The 17,320-nt window shown below is 42.1% G+C and overlaps 1 protein-coding gene across 3 annotated transcripts in view; it reads left to right on the plus strand.

Moving 5' to 3' along the window:
• Positions 1–17,320, plus strand: part of sema3bl (sema domain, immunoglobulin domain (Ig), short basic domain, secreted, (semaphorin) 3bl) — a 71,397-nt gene that overhangs the window by 39,913 nt on the left and 14,164 nt on the right. For all 3 annotated transcript variants that reach the window (XM_030422823.1, XM_030422822.1, XM_030422824.1), the window contains exons 5-10: positions 7,958–8,048; positions 10,794–10,910; positions 11,976–12,118; positions 14,049–14,163; positions 14,297–14,366; positions 15,022–15,166. In XM_030422823.1, the coding sequence (XP_030278683.1) occupies positions 7,958–8,048; positions 10,794–10,910; positions 11,976–12,118; positions 14,049–14,163; positions 14,297–14,366; positions 15,022–15,166 (681 nt within the window). The remainder of the gene's footprint in view (positions 1–7,957; positions 8,049–10,793; positions 10,911–11,975; positions 12,119–14,048; positions 14,164–14,296; positions 14,367–15,021; positions 15,167–17,320) is intronic.

Consider the following 17,320-nt stretch of genomic DNA (forward strand, 5'->3'; position numbering starts at 1 on the left):
ACAGTTGTTTTTCTGTTGAGGATGTTCTGGACCGCCACCACAAGGACTTTTGGTTCTGATTACATTTAGTTTTATGTTATTCAAATACAGTCAATCAAATATGGTGAAAGTTGTTTGAACACCAGACAACTTAATATTGGCCAAGTAACACAGACTTAAGCAAAACTCAGCAGACGATTGATTCAAACAAAGTCCATAAAAGTTCAAAAGAATGGCTGTCCAACTAGTTTACGTGCAGAAATGTCTTTATTATTATACTATAAGTAGCAATATAGAGGCAGGGTGCCACTGTATTATTATACACTTAAAGCAGTGTACATATGAGATGATAAGGAATCAATGAGTGGCCTCTGTGGAGGAAACCAGGCTAATGAAACAAATATGGCTGGTGCCAAGATGTTTTTGTAGCTCAGACGGGCTCTACTGTGTTCTCAGATCCCGGGGGTTCAATGTTAAGCCTCAGCAGGCAGCGCTGCCATGAGGCTTTCTGTAAGGCTACTCAGCCGCGGCGCTGGGCCCTCTATACATCCTTTCAAGTGCACAGGCTGGCTCTCTACACAGCCACTCAGCTCAGAGGGACCCTCTGTGGAGTCTCACGCTTGGAGCCGTTTGAAAGACAAGAAGCAATGAATGGAGCCATTAAGAACGACTCGTAGTTCGCTGTTTCACGGCGGTCCTCCAGATCGCAGCGCAGGGTGCAGCCTTGCCTTTCCCAGCAGGAAGGGGGCGAACTGGGCATGAGGAGAGAGGAAAGCTGGGTGTTGGCAATGAGTGAGGGAGGGGGGAAGGAGACAGAGGAGTGGGAGAGGGCCAACCCTTTAGTGGGAAGAGTGTGTAATGGATTGTGTGTACAGAAAGTGCACTGCAGCATTTTTTCTTTCTCTTGTGGGCTCGGGTGCTCTTCACAGTGTGTGTGTTCTCCTTGATGCCGTTTTCTACCTCCCACTTAATCTCTCAAACTCAGTGTGGTTTTCGGACTCAGGATCTTTCGGGGACATCATGAAAACCAGCAAATGTCCTCCTCTGTTTGTGCTGAAATACTCTGAGCACAGTAACAGGGCAACACTATACGGTGGTCTGCATCTTTGAAGAACAAGGAAAAGAAAAAGTGGAGATAGAAAAATAAGTCAGGGGAATCTTTGATGGTTGGCACTGAGCAGATGTTGTAGGAAAGTAGGTCTCCAGTTTGGATTCTTAGATTCTACTCTCTGGGAAATTTCTTGCAAAACACTTGAACTAATCGATTGTTGGCACGTAGCAAAGTATCACAGCAGTTTGTGAATAGTCATGAAATCTAATCTATCACATTCATGGACATGGGCGTGAATTTTCTTTTTTTTTACATGACACTCAGCATGACTTTCACATGGAAATTCCTGTCTAACAGTCTACTTTTGTACTCACCGAAATATGCCAGATTTGTTTCCCATCAAGATCCATGCATTATTCCCTGAGAAATTAACACAAATGTCTAAAATCATCCTATCTCACCATGTTCAAGAAACATTTGGTCAAATGTAAGTACACAATTCAAGAAAATATATAACAAAGGTCGAGTTGTTTCAAGATATTTTAATGCGGCATTGTTCCATGTGATATCTTTTTACCCAAATTACAATAATTCCCAAACCTTGGCCAAACCAAAGCCGAGGTTACAAACTGAAAAGAATTTGTCACAAGCTGAACCAAAGTTCTTTCTTTGCCGTAATCTAACCGCAGACAGGACCTACTGCCTTCACTCTAATGTAACAGTTTACTGAAGTATGGTGCAGGCAAAAAATAGTTGAGTTTGGAATCACATATCAATGTGTTACAAAACAAAGTGTGTCCATGTATTGTGTTGATAATGGAGTCATGGTTCAACACTTTAACTTTGCGGTGCACATCCCTCACAAATGTCTGCAGATTGCGGAAAGATTGTAATCGCAATCTTCCTAAATAAAGCCCTGGGTTAAAGCATGTTTAACTGTGAGCTATTGTTGACTAGTTTATGATGATGAAGGAAGTTGACTCTACTGCTGCCCAGCAAAATTTATTTCAAAAATGGGTTCATGTTAGGAAGATGTGTGTTTGTATCTCTACATATGAAGCGACTCCCAGGATTTATCAACTATAGGTGTATTAAATCAACCTCAGCCCTCCGAACTGATCATCACTCAGACCACAACCGCGTCCTTTCAGCTCGTCGGAGTGTCTGTGTGAATGGACGACACCGCGGGGAGCCTGTTCATTTATTTAACCAATCGTTAACTGGCGGAGAACGCACACCTGGGTGTTTGTCTGACCTCTCGGGGGGGGGGGGGGAGACAGAGGCCACGAGCCCTAGGACCGGACTTTGGGTGGGATGACCTTTGACCCTTGAGGTGTTTCATCTCAGTTAGGGAGCAGACATGCACATACCCGTTCTGTCCCTCTGTCTTGTGGTTTCCGTCCATCCAAAGATTTGACGCAAGGTTGCTGAATGTAGCAAGAAATACGACATGGATCAGGCTTGTTTTACATAAGCGGTGAAGAAACAGTCTCTCTCAGGGACAGGCCGTGTTTTGAAAATGTTGGACGGGCTGTTATTACACTGCGGTGTCGGATAATCCTCCCGATATTTCATTCTCTCATTCAAAGATGAAAACAAAGGGAGGCATTTAGCAATATTCAAGTGACGTATGCTCATGATGGAGAGGAGCATCAGTAGTTTTTATAGTTGTAGGAGGTTGTTGGGATTTTTCATGCATATAAAACTGTCAAATCTATTTTGACATTTTTCTGCAATAAAAATGTAATTCCATCTAGCTAACAGTGTGTCCCAGTTTATTGAACTTCTCGAGAGAAAACAGTATTTGGATTCATTCTCACCACATGGTGTTCGTCTCGGTACCTGACACATGTGAAACTACAATGTAAAGTGTATGTCTGTGTGTGTGTCGCCGCCGCCTCGGTCGGACACAGACTGGTGCCCCCCCCCATGGTGAGTGACACAGCAGCCCGGAGCTGTGTCATGTATGTGAAAATAAACCACCGTATCACAGTGACGACATACAAGGGACCATGGACCACACACATGCGTGCACACACACATAATCAAACAAAACAAATGACACAAACTAGAACATATAAATAGGCAGAGATACAGACAGAAACACACACAAACGTGATGAAAGGCACGCGCATTAAAAACATAAATATATAGACGCAAATGTGCGGAAAGACACTGATTGACAAACACACACACACACACACACACACACTGAAGCAGACATGTACATGCACCTAACAACAACCGGCGGATTGAACACACAAACAGCGGCGCTGTGCTGTAGAACTGGATCAGTTCACATGCTCCATTTTTTCAGTGAAAGCCCACTTTTACTCCACAGTTCTGCTTTCTGGCACTTAGGAAGAAACCCCCTGAATAACTCACTTCCTCTCATCGTGATGGCAGACCTCCACGACAACCTTTTGTAAGTGCTCCACATGGGACGCTTCGAGTCCAGCGCGCGGGGGGGTGGGGATGGGGGGCTCTTCAGTGGGGCCAACAGCATCAACGTGGATAAAAAGTGGACTAAAAAGATTGAAAGCATAATAAAATATTAATTGCTCATAAATCACCCTCTTATTTTTCCCACGTATGTTGCCTTTGGATCAGAGCCGTACAAAGTGGGGATGAATGAAGCCTCTGATTTTACTGCTTCTGCCTTTGCCGGCGGGGTTTTTTCCGTCGTTTCTAGGCCTTTCACTTGGCATTTCATGTCAGTTTTAACGGCACTTTAATTATTATCATAACTCTTAATCAGCTCTCTGTCTCTCGCTCGTTTTATACTTTTTATCCGTCTTTTTCGGCTTTTCGCTTGCTTTCACCAGAGTTGAAATGAGAGAGCGGGCTTCCCATGCTGTCAACTAGAGTGAGAGCTGAGTGGTGAGAGAGGCAGCCCAGCCATTATGTGACTGGACAGCGCCGGTATGGCCAAGTACAACACCATATCAAATGAGGTCCGTTGGTCGGCCCAGTCGCCTTTAAGATACCTGAAGTGAGTCCAAACTGGAATTTTTACAGATTTAACATTTTTGTAACGCCGCACTACCTCGACTCGACTGCTTCATTGGGAAAGAATTATATACACTCGCAGCACTACTCAATCAAAGACTTTAAAAGTGAGGGAGGACAAGAGGGGGAGGCGGATGGAGAGCCAGATGAGAGGCTGGTTGGAGCTGGGAGCACATAAGGTGGATGTCTGCTTTGTTCAGCTCAGTGGGAGAGAGGAAGAGCGATGGGACGGGGACGGCGGCGGTATGATGTGATTCAAACTGAGAGTCTGACACAGAAGACCCCGTGTGAGACGTAACTGTATCTCAGCTCCATGACATGTAACAGAGACGATCACTTTTATACGTCTCTGGTCGTTCTTTGTAGTTGCAATGATTTGTTTTCCTCAGCCTTCATGTACTTCTTATGGTATGAATTTCCTTTATGACATTAAAAGCCTTTGCCTTTGCTGTTTTGATGAAAAATAGTAAATCTGAAAATGAATCCCAAAGAAGCTTGTGGGAACTGATACAAAAAAAAAAAAAAAACAGACATCACTGTTAAATCACTGTTTTTAGGTTTCACTGAGCAGCAGCCATTGTTGCCAAAAATGACAGCCGTGGGATGATGTTTAATGCTGAATCACAGCATTATAATATTGTTAGCTAACATTAGCCATGATAAAAGCCAGTGGTCGTACCAGACCAAATGAGGCTGTAGCAGGAAAACTCCTGAGTGTGTGAAACTGAGAGATGTTTCGTTTCATCATCGCTAAAGTCGGACTTTTCAGTGTGCTACGTTAGCAGTTTGAATTTACATAGCCTCGCTTTAAGGCATCTGATTTAGGGTCCAGATTAAATGATACCAATGTGCACACATTTGTGTCAGTAGTCGCTTGTCTCGACGGTTTTGCAGTGGAGGTCCTGATGTGTTGTGCTTGGCACAGCTGAGTACAAAGTGGCCTGGATGTCTCTCTCTCTCTCTGTATCACTGCACTCGAGTGTATTTGTCTTGGCAGAGTTTGGTCAAAGTGACTCTGACAGTCTAATCAGCTGAGCCGGCAGCCACACCATTCCCCCCGATCATAATGAGATAACACAGGCACACACACACACACACACACACACACACACACACACACAAACACACATACGACCCTAAAACTACACAGTCTCTTGCAAATACAGCCCTGATTCCAAAAAAGGGATAAAGCATTAATAAAAACAGAATACAATCCTTTAGAAATGCTTTTCAACCTTTATGCTATTTAATACAGTACAAAGACAAACCAATCCATATTCAAACTGATAAACGTTATTGTTTTAAATACACACTCGTGAATTTTGATGCCTGTAACACAACAAAATGGAAAAATCGCAACATCCCAATTCTTCTGGAATTGGGGTTGTAATGCCCAATATGCACTGAAAAAATGGAATACGCAGAAAAACTTACAGACACTCACTGTGTGCCAATCCACCCACATAACACACACGCACACGCGCGCACACACACACACACACACACACACTCCGATGGGGACTTCATGCAGTGACGTTCAAGCAAGGTGCTGAAAGAATGAGGATGACTAACGAGCGGGCTTAAAGTGCTCGGCAGTGTGGGAGACGGAGAGCAGAGAGCAGATGGAAACACGAGCAGAAATACGAGTTAGAGTGAATGTGATGAGAACAAGACCAACAAGCAGCACAAAATCACGCGCTGTACATCACCGCTAACAATTCCATTTTTATCGCGCAGTATCTGCAGAAAAGAAATCTTCCTCTGCGAGCGTAAGTACCACTTCTCTTCAAATGGAGGATTTCTAGTTTTGGATGGAAAAAGTACATCTGGTACAACTTTAAAATCGACAAAGAAGTGATCATACAATCCACAGACTCAATTTTTAATTTAGAAAAGAAATCCACATGAATCCACAATTGGAAGAAATAATGTGGGTCTTAGGGTGAGACAAGATTCAGAGCATTTTTTTTTAATACCCCTCATCAGCTCACATTTCATTAAGTGTGATTGTGTGTATAAGCATTGTGCGTGCTGGTAGGCTGCACATGTTCCCTTTGACACCTGTGAAACTCATTCAAACAGCTACATGTGGATCAAATAAAGAAATAAACTGTCTCTCCTTATTTCCTCAGACCTGCTGGATAAGCCAGCGTATATATAATCCTATGGTGTGTTTCTGACAGTAGGAATTTTCTGTATCCATGTTACTCAGCACGTTTCACTGCACCGGTGACCGTGAATGTGTTGGTGCACGTACAAAACTTAACATGCGTGGGTGTCCGCATTGTCCACTTTGTTTCTTACAGTATTTTTATCTCGCAGACTTCAATGTCATCATCTCCCCTGTGGTCTCCGTTCGGTGGAAGACTCACCCTCCCAGTAACAATACTCCATTGTCTATTAGAGGAACAGAGACTCATGCACACACCGAGTTCACTGTGAGGACACTCAAGTCAGTTATATGGACTTGAATCAAACACAAGGTCTAATTGTAGGCCCCTGTCGCCTTCCATTCGCGTTTTATCCCAGAAACACGCCTTGATCTCACCCTGGCCACTCTGGCAGAGGCAGCCTGGTACGCTGATGTCGTTGAAGTGGGCGTAGAGGGGCTAAAAAACAAAAGGCCTTTTGTCCGCAGTGACCCCACTTTGACCCGACGAATCACACAATCCGAGGACGTGGCCAGCGTTCGTCAGGTGAAATCAACTAACTGGTGAATGACGAAGAAAGCACAAGTCTGCTGCTTTAATTGTTTCCTTATTCCTTCACCGCTGGAGACAGAAAAAAAGGATTTGGTGCGGTGAGATGCAAAATGGCGATCCATCAAACATGTTTAAACACTTTAAATTTTGGAGGCATTTTCAGGCTGAAAGTATGGGTCTAATGGTTTTGTTTTCCTGGTTTTTGCTGACTCTTCCTCTGACACATATACTTACATTGTACCTGAATTTTCAGTTTTGATCATGCTGATAACTCAGTCCATCCTACTTTTCCGAACAGTCTATTGTTAGCACTGCTGCTGAAAACACACCGAGTCGCTCCACTTCCCACGCAGCAGAATACTTTTCCCAGGAAAAATCCCATCTGACATTCGACGTTTCTCACAGCCAATGAAAGAGGTTCCATTGATTCCGTTAACAATATCAGTTGGCGAGACAGAGTGGAATTTTTCTTCTTCCTTTCTTTTACGTGTAAATGTCAAAGATTATGACTTCCTGCGTGAACCTCGCTCATTTACTGCACAGTGTGTGTTGACTGAGGTTTGGGACCCCGAGTGTCATGAAACCTGTTCTCATACGAACCGGCAAAATTCTTATTCTGCTTGGATTTTAAGTGTAATTTTTATTTGATAACAGTGTTATGGGCTTTGTTTAACTCTGTAACCCTGCTGGCTCCTGAGTGTACAATCGAGCTGAATACTGTGTCCAGCTCTCAGGACTGCTGCTCTGGGAACCGAGTGAGAAACGTGTTTGAACTCTGGCAACTCGACTGATCCTGCATTTATTCGTTTCTCAGACAGCGTCTTTAGTTCTCAGACGGACACAGACGGGTTCACTGGAAGGACAAATAAATCTCAAACACAGGCTGAACACTGAAAACAGCTCCTGTCCCACTTCTCTCTGGACCACGGGACAGAAAAGCAAGAGAAATGTACCCAATATAAATAGACTCCTTGAATTTGTCTTGAGCAAGATAATTAATGTCAGGTGCTCCAGTGGAGAAGGTAGAAGGTGAAAGACTTTCCAAATGGAAGAAAATGTAACCCGGTCCACAGTCTGATGCACATAAAGCAAATTCTTCATGTTCAAGTTGAAGTCCAGGCCTGTTTCTTGAGAAGGGACAAACGCGAGGCTGACGTTATCTAACAGACTTGCTGGAATGAATGACTCATGACTGTTTGTGATTTTTCCTCTCCAGCATGTGTTCACGATGGATCCTACGAATGTGGAGAATGGACGCGGGAAGGTTCCACATGACCCCAGCTTCCCCTTCGCTAGCACCTTCAGTGGTATGTCCCAAGTTGTTTTCCCTGTGTTTTTAGATGAGTTCTCCCAGTTTCAACAGGAAATTTGTGTCGCATCAATACCATTATAGTGAAAAACTTAAAACACGGAGTGCTCTGGTAGCCGAATGGTCCAGGCGACAAAGAAATCCAACATCTGAGGTTTAATTTTAGCATGGAACCTTTGTGCATGTCATACCCCTCCTCCCTCCTCTTCCTGTCATCCTCTTCACTGTCAACTGTCAAAATAATGAAAAAAGTACTACCCAAAAACACAGAGCATATACAATGCAAACAGGTGATTCTTGTGGACAAAGTATTTAGTCTGGTGGTCTGGCAGTAGGTACTTCTGTATCACTTGTCGGAAGGCAGCAGGGTGAACGGACCGTGGCTGGTGTCAGTGTTGTCTTTTGGTATGCCTTGGACTCTGTGCAGACACCTCACCTCAGTAATTCTTGATAGTTTGGTGTCGATGGTATTCGGGTGGTTTTGACTACCTGCTGGGTCCACCCTTCCCGCCCTTGGCCGGAATAACAAAATATCATTTACTCAAGTTGATCTGCTGTGACAGAGCTGTTGTTCTGTGTCTTGGTATTCTTTATCCGCCACATCTAATTGTTTAAAATGTCAAACACAGAGAGCCTGTTTCTATCCATTTCTCTGCTCTGCACAGATCTATGCTACATGTTTTAATATGATAATAACCCCAAGCAACTACGGAGAACATCTTTGGCTCTGACATACACACAAGCTGCTTTACTTGATATGACTTTTCAGTGGCCTCTCTTCATCTGTACAGCCTAACCCAAACCCATACCCTAACCAACTTATGCCTAACACTATATTTAACCTTACCCTTAAACTTTGCCGGGACCATCATGTTTTGCTTTATTCGGATTGGTCTTTGGTCCCCATGAGGACTATAAGTCCTGGCATGGTCAGTAGTTTTGCCAAAAATGGTCCCCAATAGGTAAAAAAACACACACACACACACACACACACACCGCACATTGGAGCTGCGCTGATTAGGTGAAATAGTTCTGGGTGTTTCTCTCTGAATGTCAGATAAAGTTAATTCATGTAATAATTTTGATTTATATCAGTGACAGACAATCCTCAGAGCCACTGAGGGTGGAGGAATGTGCGTGTGTGCAAGTCTATTCTCTTTGCAGCTGCGTGCTTTCAGCATCAGAATTTATCCAACAATGCGCTGTTTCTGGCAGGGGAACGTCAAAATGGAGCCAGATTGGACCCCAACAGAGCTTTACAGTGGACACATACGTAGATAGAGAACAACACACAAAGCTCGAGAGGAACGCCATTAGGCCTGCAGAAGCTCACTGCAGGAAGACTGGGGGACAAAAACAGATATTAAATCATACATGCTGGGATGAGGAGGGTGATTTGTTCACCTGGACACATTTAAATGTCACTTTCAACATAGTGAAATGCTGACTCAACAGATCTCCTGGCCTACCTCAATGTCGGCAGGGTCGTGTAAGATGACCAGACGGCTGGAGGTTATGCTCACACGACCGGGCACCGTGTTCAGGGTTTCTGCTCCGTCTCTGCCGGTGACCATTGACCTCTCCATGGATTTTGTTCATTAGAAATCCGAGGTGTGCAAAAAGCAAACAGGGCTCTTATTGACCATTGCTGTTTACAGAGAGTCCGAGTGCACCAGCCTTGAAAAAAGATCTTTGACATTATCAAACAAAACAACTAAACTCACAATGAAGCACACATAGGAAAGACAAAAGAGGTCGATGCAAACAATGTAAATGATGATGAAAGTCTTAATTATCAGAGATCAACCCAATAATGTTTTCCCCTCCCCGATGTCAGGAGCTTCTCCCAAAACTCCCAAAACTCAATAGGCCCTGTCATCACCAGTTACTCTGTGTGTCTGTTTAGGTTTGCTCGACTGAATGTGAGTTCGAATTGACTGCATATGTGTTTGTGGGTGTTTGTAATGTAAAGAAGGGTGTGTCTGTGCGAGTCTGTTTCTAATGTCACTGTTGCAGCCAAATAAAATAAGAAGATTTAAGTCACACCCATGGGATCACTGTGGCCAGATTCCACGTCTAATTTGGGCACCGTGCTCGTAAGAATTACAACCAGTTGTCTCAGAAAACAAATTGGATTACTCTGAAACACTATCTCGAATAATTCCTCGTTATCTAAAAGCTGCTGTGGTGATTTCTGCTCCGAGCCGTTTTCAGGTCTTCCATCTTGACTAACAACAGATAACCTTGGCTGCCGAATGTTTTTTCGAGACTCAGTTACGAAATGTGCAACAGGAAATATTTTGTTTCTGTTTGCAAGAAAATCAATTTTCCGAGTTGTTGAAATTGAAACTGAGTCCTCGGCTATGGTCTCTGGTCTCAGCGGAGGACTCGCTGTACGAGGGGGGCTTAAGGTTTGGGTTTTAGATTACTCTCCCACTGTGTTCTTTATTGGATTTGTTCGATTGCTTTTTTCCTTCTCTTCCTTTGCCTCGTTTGCCTGAACCGCAACATTTCTCCCCGTCACCCACAGTTTCCTATTTGCTCTTCTGTACCAAACTTTATTTTTTCCCTAATCTTTTCTTCCTTCATTGCTGCTGTTAGTTCACACTCTTATAACCCTTTTCTTCCAATCCCTCCCTCTATTTCCACTTTTACCCTCCTCTCTGCCTACTTCCAGTCGTATGTCTTTTACTCTTCTACCTCTCACTTTACAAACTTGTTCTCTCTCCATGCATCTCTACAGGTGGAGAGTTGTATACAGGGCTGACGGCAGATTTCCTGGGTAGAGACTCAGTGATCTTCAGGAGTATGGGAGGTCGCTCCACCATGAGGACCGAGAATGATGAGAAACTGCTCCATGGTAGGCTAATGTTTGGTTGTTGTATCAATACAGAAATAAGACAATGTGCAGTAAAAAAATGTTTCATGAGTGTATTAATTTCGAAAGTATTATCATTAATATATGACCGATTATTTGCACAAGAAACGCCAAAAACAAAGACAAGAAAACCCACAAAAAAACAAACAGCTGTGTCTGTCATATTTTTAAAAATCTTTTTTACCATTAAGGGTTAATCAATCTAGCAAGAAGCAAAAGCACATTTGCGACGGTTACATGTTATTTAATAAACTTGATCAAAATTGAATTGGTTTATTAGACAATCAGGAACTGGTGTTTTCCCATGCCATAATAATTCTTATCAGACCACCTACATTACCTGCAAGATAAGGCTGCAGGTGTCCTACATGGTTTTCTAAAAATAATAATAATGATAATAATAATAATAATAATAATAATAATACAAAAAAATATATATAGTAAAAGAATTTACTATATCAAAAGACACAGGATGTTTCCATACCTTACTGTAAAGTCCAATCTAAGTGTGTTGGCTTTTTAGATTCCACATTACAGTTGTTTACTGAATATTACACCGAGATTGACATTTAAACTATTTCTGTCTATTTATCTATGTCGCAAATCATGCTCATAGGCCCGCCTCTTAAAATTAGACTTTTAATGTGCTCAGAGAAAATCAACACTTTGAGCAATTGGTGCGAAAAAAGCCTTCTAGTGTCAAACTCTGCACATGCATCATTCCACACAGTGAAGCTCAAACATTCACCTGTGAGACAACAAGAAGGACACATTTATTATGGAAGGGGGACTTGATAACAAAAAATTTAGCATTGTGTTGCATTCGATTTACATGTCACTAGGTGAAATCTTTCAGGAAATGTTCTGGACTAGGGGAGTGAGTTTTGTCATTCAGTCATTTGTTTAAACTATTAGAAGTATGTTGCATTTGATTTTAAGCATCATAAGTAAGACAGACTCTGCTGCTTTGACAAAAGACCACTCATCATTTTGATTGTATGTTGTTTGGTATGTCTACATCCACATCTCTCACCTCTTCCTCTGCAGACCCCAAGTTCATCGCTGCCCACCTCATCCCGGACAACGACGACAGAGACAACGATAAAGTGTATTTCTTCTTCACTGAGAAGGCCACGGACGCAGGGGACAGGGAGGGGGCCATACACACACGCATCGGACGAGTGTGTGCGGTGAGAATAGCTACTTCCTTAACCCTTCGTGTGTAGACATTACATTTTTTTAAAGGCTGCACATGGCACTGCTCACGTACCACATATTTGTGAAATCGGCCGAGGCTTTGTTATATCTGTCAATGAGCCTTATTCTGTCGGTGCGTTCCAGTGGAGGTGATTTATGTTGGAATGGAAAAATGACGTAAGTCCGTCTGACTCAGCAGCATCCAAAGACACAAGTCAGATACAGACGCACATAAGCATATAGGTAGATTTTCTGTTGGCAAGTGGGGATGAGTGGAGTCAGACTGTCAGGTAAGCTGTGCTCATCCTGATGACCATAAAAGGATCCGGTCTCTGGAATGAGACATCTGCAGGGGTGTTTCACTTGATGAAGAGCTTGTGACATCTGGGAGTCCTTTTGGGCTTTCTTGTTATCTGGTGGATCCGTTATGGGTCTCGGATATTGATTCTACGCCAGGTCTTTCAGTCTGATGTATGGATTCACAATCCCACTGGAAATAAGGTTACATGAGAAGACAAATGCAGAGAAAAGTGAGTGGAAAGAAATTATTTGAATTAGGGGGCTTTTTCTACATTTTCACATACAAACGTCTAACTTCCCAGGACAAGGAGGTTGTGGTTTTATGGCTTTCTCCTCCTATTGTGACCCTGTCATGAAAAAGGCTAATCTCTTTTTTAGGCAATCACATATTTACATCGCCCTGAGGGACTGTGAAGGCACCGTGATATTCAGAATCATGTGAATCCTTCCAAAACACACACACAGCTGTCAAATGATCCCCATCAGCCCTGCACGCTCTCCCACATTCTTTCACGCATTGATTTGTCTTGTAAAACCATATGTGAGGCTGTGTGTGCCATATGCAAACACAGGCATGCATTGAAGCACACATACAAACACACACACAGCTGCAGGGTTTCCTTAGAGACACACTCGAATGTGCCAGAAAAGTTTGCGAAAGCTTCTCAGGCAAAACCCGACTTAAACCTTCAAATTATAACTTTCTTCGTCGCCTCGTCATTTCCGTCTCCCCTTCACGTTCCCTCCATCTGTCTCTCCCCGCGTAGACGCATTAGGGTGTCTCCTCTTCAGTCGTTGTTTTCTCCCTCAGGCAAAACTGAATATTGTCATCACTTTCCCGGTGGTGCCTCTTGCCAAGAAGCCAATTATCACTGCTGAGTCCATCACAACACACACACAGACGCAAAAAAATGTTAATGCATGCAGTCATGCATATGTACGCACCCCTACACACATACAAGATGATTTCTTCAGTTTTAATGAAAGGGGAAAAGTGAAGGATACGCACACACTCCCTCTGTATCTATTGTGACTCCCTGCACATCTACTCTCTGCAAAAGATAAGGAACTGTGCACACAACAGATTCAACAGAAGCACACTTCATACAAACAGTATGTGTGTATATATTGAAGTTGTAGCAGTAGTTGAATATAACGTGATGTAGTTTTTGTCTGTGTTCAAGAAAATGTTATATTGAAATGAAACAGTGTTCAAGTCCTTATTTTTTGCTTGAATTTGAAGGTATTTATGGACTGTAGCTGTAGTTATTTAATACAGTCTCCCAAATGTTAAAGAAAGTTCACTTCCTGTCTGTATTGGGACACTTGGGCCTTGTATTCAGCAGTTGAATACGTGCTCAGTTTGATGGAAGTAATTTTTCAGACTTACACTGTCTCGGTAAAAAAAAAAAACACTCTTTGATGGCCTTGTGCTCAAGTTTAAGTTCATTTTGAAAGCCTTAAAGTTTCACTCTCTTTCAACACTTACAGTTGCTTTAACCTCAGATTATTTGAATCCAAATCCTGCATGCTTGAGTACAGAGCCAAAGCAATGAAACTTTGTGTTTTGAAATGAATATGCAGCTGTGTTTTATAGATTGTGTGTACTCTGTTTTCTGCCAGAATGATGTTGGAGGCCAAAGAGTTCTGGTGAACAAATGGAGTACTTTCATCAAAGCCAGACTGGTCTGCTCCGTACCGGGACCTCATGGGATTGACACACACTTCAACCAACTGGGTGAGAGACACATAAACCTTTTGCACCTGCGCACAGTTGTATTTTAACATAAAGTCTTCTGTACATGAATTGATACATAGAATACAATTTTTTTAGAAATGCTAAATGATGTTGTCTTTTTTTTGTAAAACAGAGGATGTTTTCCTGCTGAGGACTAAGGATGAGAGAAACCCAGATGTCTATGCGATCTTCAGCACCATCAGGTGAATATACTGTATATGTGACATCATACCTAAATATTATCTACTTTGTAGTTTGTCATAGAAAATCTCAAGTCTAATAAATTGAATACTGTAAATGTAATTTGGTAAGGGGCAGTGTCCCATGATAGTCAAAATACTGCAATCACTATCTTCGTCTCCATTATCACATACTTAGAGACCAACCTAATAGCCCATTAAAATCATGTATTTACTGACATCCAGTGGCATAACTCATTACCTTTCTGCTGAGCTGTTAGTGTGTACTCTGGGGTGTATCAGAACACCATGACATCACTGTTGAATGTGGTCACAGGTGCATCAAGGGTGTGAACAGAGCTGGACCAAATTTTTAACCAGTTAAAAGCTGAATGTTAAGTTGCTCAAGCGACAGTGTTTAGATTTTGGGACTTGCATCTAATAAAGCTATTGATGAACTTAAAAAACACCACTGATTGAATTACTTATATTATAAGTACATAAAGGCAAAATGAAGTCACCAGTTTCTATTTTATTAGTCCTATAAAATAGAAACTGGTGACTTCATTTTGTCTTTATGTTTGTTGCAAATGTAACTGACTCGGATCACATTTATTGCCCAAATAGTTTTTGGATTAAGTTGTTCATGTTAAACTGTATATCTCCGCTCTCTCCACAGTAATGTGTTCCAGGGTTTTGCTGTGTGTGTTTACCGCATGGCTGATATCCGAGAAGCCTTCAATGGACCCTTCGCTCATAAAGAGGGCCCCGACTACCAGTGGGGGGCTTACGAAGGCAGGGTACCTTATCCAAGACCTGGTGTGGTGAGTGATCGTTTTGTGATTGTCTAAGTTTATCACCTCTGACCATGGATTTACTCAAATGTTTAACTTGCCCATACATTGACTATACCACCTAACATAGTTTACTTACCATTACCAAGATATTTTCCATAACTCATGCTTTTACTTGGCAACGTTTTTGGGAAACATAAATGTCCAACTCTTCATATGCTGATGAAACACTGTTTTACATTTTTGTATCCTCTTCTGATCTTGGTTCTATAAACAACCTGGTGGGCTCTATCAACGGTATGCAATATGAACTTATGGTTTTCCAGAAACTTTTTTTTTAAATATACATCTTAAATTGATCCTGTAAAACTGGTGAATACATTAATTTCAGTGCAGTTTTTTGTTGTAATACCAATAGTAGGGCTCAAACTTAAGACAGAGCAGTAGCACTATGAGACACCACCTTTCAAATGATTACAAAGTTTAAGTTAGTCATAGTTTCAACAGTAACTAAGCATAATAACCTTCATTAATATTATTTATTGCCGGGCTATTGCATTAGAATACAGTCATTTTAGCTATGTGTAACTACGGTAACAGACAAAACACCATCATGCCAGTGCTTTAATCAATTAAGAATGGATTTAAAATGATTGATTTAACAGTAAGTGAATCATCCCAATTGGTTGTGATGACATTGCCAGGAAACTAGCTGTGCTATTTTCCACATCAGTTGGAAACAAGCTGGATTCATTTTCCTGAACACATTATGTATCGTGCTGCATTTTTCCCCAAAACATGTAATGTAATACAGTTGTGTACAAACATAATTCGAGGATAAGCGTTTGCTCGAGCCTACTGTGCGTAGCCGACCAGAACAGAAAGTGGAAAAAAGCATTGAAAGGGAAAGATGATAAAGACATTAAAAATGAGGCGCAGAAAGTTTCCATATCAGTAACATAAACTACTGTATGCGGTAGTGCAGCTGTGCTCACTGTATACAGTACAGACCCTTCTTCTGGTTTACATCCTGACTCCCAGTGGAGCCCTGTCATGCTCTCTCCACCATATCACTGTAATTCACACTTGTTATACACGTAAACATGTGCGTGTAGGCAACACACACACACACACACAATCCCGCCGCGCGTGTAATTCCACCTCGTTACCGGAGTGAAGGAGAGCGTATAGAGGCAGAAGGAATATGAATAATGTGAGAACAGAGCAGACACCTCCGTGGTCTCACTCCACTGACTCTCTGATTAACAGCCATTTTTGGCCTGAAACTGAGAGGGAAGTGAGGAAATGGAGGTAGAGAGGAAACAGGGGGAAAAAGGTGATGACTCAGGGTGGGCTGATGAAGAGGCACAGATGGGAAGGAGATAGAGGGGGGTTAGTTGCTTCATTCTCCTCTAATTATTCATCCAAGCGCCATCTTGATGAAGAACAGCTTGATATCCTACTTGAATGTTTGGCTAGAGTTCAATTATTCTTTTGCTAAACTTTTTAAAAACAATTACACCGACCTGGATTTCTCTGTTTGATAGAACATTGAGGTCCATTTAATTTCCATACATTGTGACAGGTTTAAGCTTTGTACTGTGTGTTATCCATCATGTCTCCTTACTCACTTGTAAAAACCTGCCAAGGAGTGGAAAGCTTAGTTTCACCTTCCGAAAGAGTTCATTTGAGAAGGACTTGGTGGAGTTATCCTCCCTGGATATTTATCTTGGATTGAAATATCACTGCACGTTGTTGAAAGTGGTGTCAAAACTCATTCTCTAATAGAGGATGCGATGGGATACTCTCTTTACTAAAGCTTTAGTGGTAATCCTACCTGGAGCTTGGCATTACATTTCATTAACATTGTGATGAATTATCTGCCTGTCTCTGTCATCCACACTGACATCACAAAAGCCTTGTGTTTGATGCTTAAATATGGAGCTTTTGAGTCGCTACCAGACATATTTCATCCTCGATGATCTGCACAGAATTTAATTTGCCTGGGTGTTTCTCTTGGATTAATTTTCTGACAGTAAAATCACTTGTGTGGCCTGTTTTAAATCAGCCATACTACATTATGCCGTCACATCGACAATCAAGAGTATCATCTGCATACTTTTCTGCCTCCTGCCTGCACTGTTGGTTTGGTGTCATACATTAAAGTGCCAGTTTTTAAATAAT

This window comes from Sparus aurata, chromosome 7, assembly GCF_900880675.1.
Source record: "Sparus aurata chromosome 7, fSpaAur1.1, whole genome shotgun sequence".
NCBI lineage: Eukaryota > Metazoa > Chordata > Actinopteri > Spariformes > Sparidae > Sparus > Sparus aurata.